Below are 10,869 nucleotides of genomic sequence, written 5' to 3' on the forward strand. Positions count from 1 at the left end.
CGGAGGGCTGTCCAACTTGTTTTATGAAAACAGCAAAATTTTGACACCAAAATCTAACAGGAACTCTACAAAAAAGGGAAAATTACAGGCTGGCCTCATAAACATGAATGCAGAAATGTTAAATAAATTATTAGCAAAATGAACCCAATGCTGTAAGCACATCATAATCAAGCTGGGCTCAATCCAGGAATGCATGGTATGTGTAACACCAAAAGTCGACAATGTCATTCACCATGTTACCAGAATAAAGGGGAAAGTCATGTTATCATCTCAATCAGAGGCAGCTACTGCAGGCTTTCGAAGAGGAGGTGGTGATGCCGTGAAATAGTGGTCAGTCCTTTCTAGTGACGTCAGCCAAAGTGGGAATGACAACCTCCCATCCTGGGGATAGAAGTGACACCTATGTCAAATGGCTGTGGTTTTGACAGTGTGACTTTGGCCTCTCGTTCCCAGCAGTGTGATTTCTTTCTCATTGGATCCAATCAGTAGCCATGATTCCAGTCACTTTTCTTCTCTGCCCAATTTTGGATCCTGATCGCCCAGCCTTCCCAGTGATTCTAAATGTGATTCAATGGCCTTTCAGTTCATATCAGCCAAAGGTGGTTCTGCTGCATGTAATTAAGAACTCAACTTAGGGAGTTCCCGTCGTGGCGCAGTGGTTAACGAATCCGACTAGGAACCATGAGGTTGCGGGTTCGGTCCCTGCCCTTGCTCAGTGGGTTAACGATCCGGTGTTGCCGCAAGCTGTGGTGTAGGTTGCAGACGCGGATCCCGCGTTGCTGTGGCTCTGGCGTAGGCCGGTGGCTACAGCTCCGATTCAACCCCTAGCCTGGGAATCTCCATATGCTGTGGGAGCGGCCCAAGAAATAGCAACAACAACAACAGACAAAAGACAAAAAAAAAGACAAAAAAAAAAAAAAAGAACTCAACTTAAAGAGGACAGAGGCTGGGTCAGTCTGAACTTTTCCTGGTTTGGCTTTTCTGCTGTCATCAGTTGCTTTTTAAAGTTATAAAAATAGGCGTTCTCTTGTGGCACAGTGGGTTAACGATCCAGCATTGTCATTGCAGTGGCTTGGGTCATGGTTGTGGCATGGGTTCAACCCCTGGCCCAGGAACTTATGCAGGCCACAGGTGTGGTGAAAAACAAACAATAAACAAAAAGTTATAAAAATAACACAGAGAAAAGTGAGATAAAATCGAAATCCGATAGAGAGGGCTCCTAAGACTGGTAGTGGAAGGGGCAGGAGGGGGTGGAAGAGGGAAGACAGAAGACAGAGTGGAATTTGTTCCAGCTGTGAGGGTTATATGACCAGATGAGATGGGAATGGGGTTCTCCGGGAAACAGAGACGGCCATGTCTCATGCCCTGGTAGGACAAGTGACCAAGGAGGGCATCAGGGAACAGGTGGTGGATGAGCTAAATCTTTTTTTTTTTTTTTTTTTTTTTTTTTAGGGTCGCACCGGCCGCATATGGAAGTTCCCATACTAGGGGAAGCATCAGAGCTACAGCTGCTGACCTATGCCACAGCAACTCAGGATCCAAGCTGCATCTTCGACCTACACCACAGCTCATAGCAATGCCTGATCCTTAACCCCCTGAGCGAAGCCAGGGATCGAACCCTCATCCTCATGAGTACTCGTTGGATCATTTCTGCTGCATCATGCCGGGAACTCCAGATGAGCTAAACCTTAATGCAAAAGTCTAATTTTCCCAGGTGGCTGGAAGGAGGAAAGGTGTTTTAGTGGAGGGACCAGTGTGGCCAAATAGACGGAGGTGCGAGAAAATAGTGTTCAGGGGGATGTAAACGCTGTGGTCGGTCGACGTGCCAGGATACAAGAAGGGGTGGCAGCTCTTTGGGAAGAGGCCAAGGCCAGGTAGCAAAGTACCTTATTTACTGTTAAGGAGCTCAAATCTCTCCTGTGCCTCAAAAGGAAAGGGTTGCTGATTATAAAGCCACTGTCACCAACCAGAACTTCTCAAGGGGGTCTTGGCAGCCAAAAGAGCATCTGATTGGGAATAAAGGAAGTTCCTGCAAAGGACATATTAAACAAGCATCTTGATATGAAGTCCAGTTTCGTTCCCAAACTCCCTCCCACCCCTACCCCTCATCCCTCACAATTTGCTTTGGCTTCTTTTCTCCAGGCTGAGACTCTTCCATTGAGTGTTGGAGAGCATTCTTTTCACCCTGGCCTGACAATTGGGGCTGGAGCCAAGCTAGAATGCCAAGACCAGATCTGGGGAAGACGGAGAGTCCTCAGACCACTCTGCCAGCTCTTTGGCACAGGAAGGGATCAGAGGCCAAAGGGAAGGTACTTCAGCTGCTTTTCACAGAGAATTCCCTCCTTCCCCCATGCTAGGGTTAGCCGTATTTCTTCCTTAGGGTTTAGGGCACAGGAAGGAGCCTGCCTGGACTTGGCCCTTGCAGAGGAGGCCCCAGCCGGGCAGTGCAACTGGCTTTCACACCCCAAGAAGGCAACCTGACCTGGCTTCAGGTGAGCAACTCCCGACCTTCTCCAGGAGCCAGGGTTGCGGGGTGGGGTTGGGGGGGGGGCTCAATCTGTAACAGAGGGATTATGACATTTTCCTGACATTTTCACATCACAGGTTCCTAACGTTGGGGGGAAATCTGAGGCATTGCAGGTGTTCTTTCTTAGTTCTTGATTTACCACCAAATGAGAAGGAGGTAGATGCCAGCTCAAGCACGTTGTGGACACAGGTAACTTCAGCCTCTCTTCAACGACCTCAGCAAGCTCCCTAGGCCTGCCCCACACTGGGGTGCTAAGCCTCCCATTTGTCCTACCTGGAGACCCAAACCATCCTTAATTAAGTTCTTTCCTGAAGGCTGCCAGGTGTGCCCTTCAGCAGAACAGTGTTAATTCCAGCCTCCGGGAGCAGAGATCCAGCCCCCTTTCCGGGCACTTCTGCTCTGGCGCTTAGCCCCTACCTGGAACCCCCCCTCCTGCGTCCCACGGCCCCCCTTCCTATGGATGGGGGAGTTGCCTGTTACGCGGCCGCTGCCGGGAAGTTCAATCACTTCCAGCGCCCACCTGGTGGAGCCCCGCAAGTATATAAGGACCGAGCAGAGACAGCGGGACAAGGCAGCGAGAGGGAAGAGAAAGAGGGGAAGAAGAGTGACCAAGAGACCGCCGAGTTTCCTGCCTCGGCGCAGCGGGAGTCGCCCCGAGAGCAGCCTCCCCGCGACAGGTAAGGGCGCAGCGGCGCGGCATCTGCTCCTCTCCCCGGACCCTCTACCCTGGCCCTCCGGATGCTTTCGCCCAGCTTCGATCTCAGACTAGAGGCGCCTTTGGCTCGCCGCGATCCTGAGTTCTTTGAAAAGTTTCTGTCCTGGGTGCGGTGTGGGAAGCTGCTGGCAGCGGAGATGCGAGAGCCAGCTTCTGGACGGTGGGAGAGCAGCTGCAAGGCTGACAGTGGTGCCTTCCAGGAGCCGGGGCTGCGTCTCCTCCCGGGAGGGGAGCTGCTTGGACCCTTGAGATTCCTACTGCATTCTGAGGAGATCTTGGGAGACCTAGTCTTTCAGGTCTTCTTCTGGGTAGATGTCACTGAAAATATATCCTATCCTCTAGAGTAAATTAACATTGGCGATGGGGGCAGAAGAGACTAGACTAAAAGTCACAATAGACTCCTTGCAGTCCAGACTTTTTGGATTCAGATCTCTGAATCCTCCTTTCCCTGCCTACTTTAGTGCACCTGAGATGGCTGCGCTATGATACTGACAAGGTCTCTACAAGACCAGTTGGTGTTAAAAAGAGGTGGCGAAGATGGGAACTGTCCACGGTCCTGAACCACCCCATCTCTGCCCGCAATAGGACTGCAGAGTGGACCTTCTACCCCGCAGATCTCAGATTGCAGGGCAGAAGTGGCAATAGGAACAGAAGGAGGCTCAGGCCAGGTGGGTTCCCAGCGAGGGAGAAAGAGTCTGCAGGGTATCTGGATCCCCCAAATTCTTCGTGTATAAACAGGGAGATGGTGATTCTCACAGAATAACTGGAAGGAGCCAAGGGAAACGAATGTGTGCATTTGTTTGGTCCATTGTTAAGATACAGACAGATTGTAGCCTGTTTAATGACTTAATGTTCCTTTGACATTTTGTTTTAGGGCTTGATGCATGTGTATCGTGGTACAAGGACAAAACTCTACACCTCGGCTCCTCTAATCTTTTTTTTTTTTTTCCTTTTAAATCGGAGTATAGTTGCTTTACGGTGTTGTGTTAGTTTCAGGTGTAGGGAAAAGTGATTCAGTTATACACATACATATATTCATTCTTTTTCAGATTCTTTCCTTACATAGTTTATTACAGAATATCGAATAGAGTTCTCTGTGTAGATCATTTGTTTGCGCTTCTTAATCTCTATAGAAGGGCATGGGCCATGTGCAATTTTAGAGTAACAAACAAAAGGTTTTTGGCTCAGAGAGAATTCATCAACACATACAAAGTTCTTATAAGTATAGTTCTATTTTAAAGTTAATGTTAAGATGAGCAAAATACAAATTTCTAGTTATTTTTCCAAGCTTTCAATTATTGGATGCTACCTATCTACAAAAGTAATTTGCCATCTCCACACTAATTTATTGCTTTAAAAAAATGACACAAGGTCATATTTGGTTATTGTAGAAAAAATAGAAAATGCACATAAGCAGAAAGAATACAAAATGCTTTCAGGAAGCTATCTAACTTTTTAGAAGGAGGCTGCAGGATCCTCTACCTCTCAGGGGAGTAGTGAGAATGTCATAGCCAGCGGGGCTCTGGGGCTTTTTGGGAAGGCCTGAAATCACGAGGTAGCTTTCTTAGAAAATGGAAATCATTCCAGAATGGCCAGTGCTCTGAGAAATGAAATATAGTTGAGGGGACTGTCCAACCTGTATGATTTTCCTACTTTCTCTACCAATACATTATTTTGCACTTGCCCATAGTGATATATAAAACTACCATTTATCTGCTTTGCTTGTAAATCTGAGCATTTTTTACTGACTGAAATTTGCTGCATGTTCTCAGAGCTTTAATCCAAATTGCTTTGTCCACAAAGTTCAGTACTCGAACCGGGACACCAAAAATCTACAACAGGAGCAGACTGTCCCTGGTCACAACTGGACACCAAGGTTGACCAATGTTCTCCCAGTTGCCCATCAGCCTGAGATGCTAAGGGACTGGCTCACTGGCTGCCAGCACCATCTAATGGCTGCTCCGAAAACACTCAGGCAGCACTTGGCAACCATTCAGAAGGGAGCCCTTCTGGCTCAGCGTTTGGGGAAAGGAGTGGGGTGGGACAGAGAGAAGGGAGTGGCTTCCAGAAATAGGCAATGAGAGCCAGGGAGAACTTTCACTTCCAAAGCCACCCCTGTAAAAAATATTTGGCCCATGCCTCCCCAAAGATGAGATTTCTTTAGGCAGCTATTATGAATCAGGAGGGACAATACATCATCCCTAACTGACTGTGAATCACTTTTCTTATCTAATTAGTTTCTTCCTAACAGCTGGTGGAAGAATCTTCTGAAATCCAAAATGATTTTGGGGTTGTTCTAAGATAACAACAGAACTCCAGGTCATTTCAGAGGGGTGAACTTTGTGAGGTGGGACATGTCAGTGTGAGAGCTAGAAGGCTAGGGAAAGCGTTGGGCACAGGGGCAAAGGGAAGCATCAATTCTCCCCTCTTCATTGCATCCTGACCTCTTGAGTTCAGCCTCTGCCCAGAGGTACTTCCTGACTCCTCTGAGAAATTGTCTTTGTAGGGGTTACAGTGGAAGGTAGTTCCCTTCTGCTCTGAGCCGCCATCATGTTCCCTTTCACATCTACAGCATCTTCAAGTCCACCGTTTCAGACTACATTTGAGAGACTCCGAGAACAAGAGGAGGTGTGACATGTAATATGTTCAAGAGATGAGCTGATTTTAAAAGAAGGGGGTCTCTTTTAAAAAGAAATCTCTTCAAGGATACAGGGTCTGAGAAATAGTGATCCCCTGAGTGATCGGTGTCTAGGACATTCAATTGGATTGGCTTGGGTTTTGGCTACATTGGCCAGAGGCTTTGCTCTTTTGCAAACTTCCTATTCATGGGAAATGGGGTTTCTGAGCAATGATAGAATCCTGGCAGAGGAGGAGTAGACCATTTTGAGCAGGAGTTTCAGAATTCTTTGTCTTTCCCAAATTAATCTTTGGACCTGGAGCGACAGAACTCTAGCTTCCAGAAGATGGTGAAATAGAAAAGCTTGGTGCTGGAAACAGAACCTTAGCCTTGCCTCATCATGAACCCCCAAGTCATACATTGTCTCTCTCTGGACCTCAGTTTCCTCATCTCTCAAATAAGAGGCCAGGCCAAATAACCCCGAAAATAGCTTCCAGCCCTAATAGCCTTTGGAGTCTGATTTTCAATAGGAGGTAAAGGGGAAATTTTGCCTAGTTCACCCAGGTCCCACTGTTCTCATCTCCGCCACAACTCACACGACCACCCTGCACACCAACCTGCTCCTTGGGCAGCTCCTGTCCTCAAAAACCCTTGAGCTCCAGAGGTAGTGTATTGTTAATGTTGGCTCGCAGTCCTTCCTGATCAGTGGCCAACATTGTTCTGCTCCTTGCAGGGGTCCCACTAATCTTGTTTGCCTCTGCAGAGCCTCAGCCTGCCTGGAAGATGCCGAGATTGTGCAGCAGTCGCTCGGGGGCCCTGCTGCTGGCCTTGCTGCTTCAGGCCTCCATGGAAGTGCGTGGCTGGTGCCTGGAAAGCAGCCAGTGTCAGGACCTCTCCACGGAAAGTAACTTGCTGGTATGTGGGCCATGGCTGCCATCTTGGTTTGGGTATCAGATGGGACTGGGACTGGGGCTGGGGCTGGGACAGCACAAAGAAAGGTGAATGGGGAGTTCCCGTCATGGTGCAGTGGAAACGAATTTGACTAGGAACCATGAGATTTCAGGTTCAATCCCTGGCCTCACTCAGTGGGTTAAGGATCCGGCGTTGCCGTGAGCTGTGGTGTAGGTCGAAGATGTGGCTTGGATCCCCGCGTTGCGGTGGTTGTGGCACAGGCTGGCAGCTATAGCTTCAATTCGATCCCTAGCCTGGGACCCTCCATATGCCTCGGGTGTGGCCCTAAAAAGACAAAAAAAGAAAAAGAAAGAGAAAGGTGAATGGGGAAGGGAGATAGGTCTAGTCCCCAGTTTCTGCTTATCTTTACTTCCTGCCCTATCTTCTTATAGAGACCCACTCCATTTAAGCTACGTAGAGATAGTGCCATTAAAATAAATAATACTAACAACAATAATTGCTCCAACTGATTCTACATTTTCAATATTTTAACCCCCCAAATTATCCCTTTTTAATAACCTCCTATCACTTGCCATTTTCATTCCATTTTTCATCCCTCTTTATCTACTATCAGTTACAAAGCCGGCTACATAGTACAACAAACCATCTCTAGAAGGAGAAGAAAAAGCCTGGGTGCCATTTTCTTCTAACTGGAGCCGAATGTCCCATGCTTCTGATGGAGGGCTGACCTCCTCAGCCTTTTCAGAAACATATAGAGGCCCTTTATGCCAGCCTGGAACTCCCTCCAGGTCACCACAGTGTATGTGTGTGTTTGTATTGGAAGGCATAAATGAGAAATAATACCAAGTCAAGGCTAAAAGATATGCTGTGTTTGTGACCAAGTTCTCACCTGCCTGGTGAGCATGGGATGCTCATCACGACATTCTGTGTATTTTGTCAGTACAGAAGCTGAGTTTAAGTGAAGAGAGAGACTTTTCAAAAACAAAGCAGGTTGCATATGGAGTATAAAATAGAAACAAAGAACCCAGATAATTTTGTGAGCTCTAGTTCAGAGAGACCCAAGAGACTCTTGATTGGAGACACCCATTGCACAGCCTCTCCTGTTGAGGGCTCACCAGGGAAGGAGCACTGGTCATGGTCAGAGTCCTTGGGTTCTAGTCCCACTTCTGCCACCAATGGGCTATGGAACCTTGCCAAGTTCCTTTCTCCTCTCTGAGCCTCCTGTTTCCTTATGTGTCCAGGGGAGAGACGTATGAGATAATTTTTGTTTTCCACTGTTAATATTCTGCAGTGTTACAATTCTCAAACCCTTGACTATGAAATTCCCAGCTCAACACTGGGTGGGATCCTTCTGTTTCCTCCCTAGTTGTCCTGAGTAACTGAAAAGGCTATAGCCTAGAGGTCGTTTTCCTGAGCAAAGATGTACCAGAGTTGAGATGTCTACTAACAGGGAGCAGAGACACAGGCTCCACGACCTCTGCACTGGAAATTATCCTGACTTCCCACCTTTTCCTCCAGTCAGAAGGAGGTGACAGGGAAGGGAGCCACCTCCTCCCAAAGGTCACTGGTTGGGCAAAGTACAGAATTAGCTGAGAAAACTTGAAAGAACCAGAGAAAGTGCCAGACAGGTGCGGGCAGGTTTGGAGGGAGATGGCTCAGGTAGGGCACGAGGTAGGTTTGCAGACCCCCCGGGGTAACTTTGAGGCGTTACTGAAAATACAGCCCTAGAAGCCAGACTTCTGCTTCTCCCACCAGGGATGATTCTCCCCTGAATTTCAACCCAATGGCCTTCCCAGACTCGAATGAATCATGTTTATTTATTCAGTATCCACTAAGTGCCAACAACTACCACCCACCTGCCATTTATTAATGAATTCCTAGATATCTGATATATAATGTTTAAGACGCTGATCCTGCCCATAAAAGCTACAGGAAAAGTAAAACACCGAGCGGGCCGGGGATTTTGTCGGAGCTGCCAGGCAGAGGTACCGGCGTCCAGGAGACAAAAGAGGCTGTGCTCAAGTCGAGACTCAGACGTCTGTGGGTGCCCAGAGGCGGGGGCAGGCAGACGTCCTGGGGCTGGGAGCCGATCTCGCACCCGCGCGTGCTGAAGGGACGGAAGGAGAGGGCAGTGGGGCGCCGGGTCCTGATTTGCCCACCGCTCTCCCGCAGGCGTGCATCCGGGCCTGCAAACCAGATCTCTCTGCGGAGACGCCCGTGTTTCCCGGCAACGGCGACGCGCAACCGCTGACCGAGAACCCCCGGAAGTACGTCATGGGCCACTTCCGCTGGGACCGCTTCGGCCGCCGGAATGGCAGCAGCAGCGGCGGCGGTGGCGGTGGCGGCGGCGCGGGCCAGAAGCGCGAGGAGGAGGAGGTGGCGGCGGGCGAAGGCCCCGGGCCCCGCGGAGATGGCGTCGCGCCGGGCCCGCGCCAGGACAAGCGCTCCTACTCCATGGAGCACTTCCGCTGGGGCAAGCCCGTGGGCAAGAAGCGGCGCCCGGTGAAGGTGTATCCCAACGGCGCCGAGGACGAGTTGGCCGAGGCCTTCCCCCTCGAGTTCAGGAGGGAGCTGGCCGGGGCGCCCCCCGAGCCGGCACGGGACCCCGAGGCCCCGGCCGAGGGCGCGGCCGCCCGGGCCGAGCTGGAGTACGGGCTGGTGGCCGAGGCCGAGGCGGCCGAGAAGAAGGACGAAGGGCCCTATAAGATGGAGCACTTCCGCTGGGGCAGCCCGCCCAAGGACAAGCGCTACGGCGGCTTCATGACCTCCGAGAAGAGCCAGACGCCCCTGGTCACGCTGTTCAAAAACGCCATCGTCAAGAACGCCCACAAGAAGGGCCAGTGAGGGCTCAGGGGGCAGGCGCCTCTCACCCCGGAAGCCGACCCCAAAGCCCCCTCTCCTTGCCTGCCCTCCTGCCGCCTCCAGCCCGGGTACGCTCAGGCTGTGTGGGCGCCAGATATCCCGCCTCTTACCTGTAGTTAGGAAATAAAACCTTTCAAGTTTCACATCCGACTCTGACTTTGAGTATTGACTGGGTGAATAAAATACAAGTACATATCCATCAAATAAAGAGCTGCACGTATTGAAGGAGAGAGTGGTTTCCATGGGACCGGGTAGTAGTGGTATGTTTCATAGGACACAGTGGGAATGAAAAGAAAAGGTTCTTCCCTCCCTGCCCCAGTAAAAGTGTCTTTGAGGGTCAAAGAGTTTGGCTGATGCTCTGGGTGGCGGCATTTCCCGCTCTCCATTGGCTGGGAAAAGACTGCTTAGCTAGCTGTACCCAAAGGCAGGGTTTCTCCAAGCGACTCTGGCTTCCATCCACCTCCCAGAGCCACCATGAGGCTGATGATGCCCAACGGAACCTGGGAGGGCTCTCTGAGCTCTGAGATGGGAAGCTGTCCTAATGCCTCCCTGGATCTAGTTATTGTGGGACCTTAGCTAAATCTCTGAACTTCTCCAAGATTTGGTTCTCTCAGCTATTCTTCCTTCCTACCATGAGGGCTATTGTAAGGATGAATGAGAAATGGATAAGATCTTTTTTTTTCCCTCTTTGTCTTTTTATGGCCATGCCTATGGCACATGGAAGTTCCCAGGCTAGGGGTCTAACCAGAGCTGCAGTTGCTAGCCTACGCCACAGCCGCCACACCACCAGATCTGAGCTGCATCTGTGAACTACGCCGCACCTTGGGGCAACGCCAGATCCTTAACCCACTGAGTGAGGCCAGGGATCGAACCCACATACTCACGGACATGGTTCTTAACCTGCTGAGCCACAGCAGGAACTCCAGGATCATCTTATCACTGAGGCTAAGTGTGAGAGCTGAGGGTTGGTATCAGTTTAGATGTGACTGCCCTCCCAGGCTACTCACAGACACTCTCAAACACAGGGTCTAACCCGCATAGACACCCACCTGTGGAGACACATCTGTATAAATACAACACAATGTGTATGGATGTTTCCTCTAGTCCCTAGGGCTCAAGACCTAGAGCTCTATCTTCCCCCCCTTGTCATGGCCAAGCTCTTTCCTCCTCAGGTTGCGCTGTCACTGTCTTCATTCTCCCTGCTGCCCACTCCGGCCTCGACTATCCTAACAGCTC

General features: G+C 50.1%; 1 protein-coding gene across 1 annotated transcript; it reads left to right on the plus strand.

Moving 5' to 3' along the window:
- Window positions 1-3,146: 3,146 nt before the first annotated feature.
- Window positions 3,147-9,774, plus strand: POMC (proopiomelanocortin). The gene is given in 3 exon segments (NM_213858.1): window positions 3,147-3,204; window positions 6,623-6,774; window positions 8,944-9,774. Coding segments are annotated over 2 exon segments (804 nt in total). The 5' UTR covers window positions 3,147-3,204; window positions 6,623-6,642; the 3' UTR covers window positions 9,616-9,774.
- Window positions 9,775-10,869: the final 1,095 nt, after the last annotated feature.

The sequence above is a fragment of the Sus scrofa genome, chromosome 3 (assembly GCF_054392235.1).
Source record: "Sus scrofa isolate SSC_HxYL_T2T_F1_AM1 chromosome 3, Sscrofa_HxYL_maternal_Yorkshire_Landrace_v2.0, whole genome shotgun sequence".
NCBI lineage: Eukaryota > Metazoa > Chordata > Mammalia > Artiodactyla > Suidae > Sus > Sus scrofa.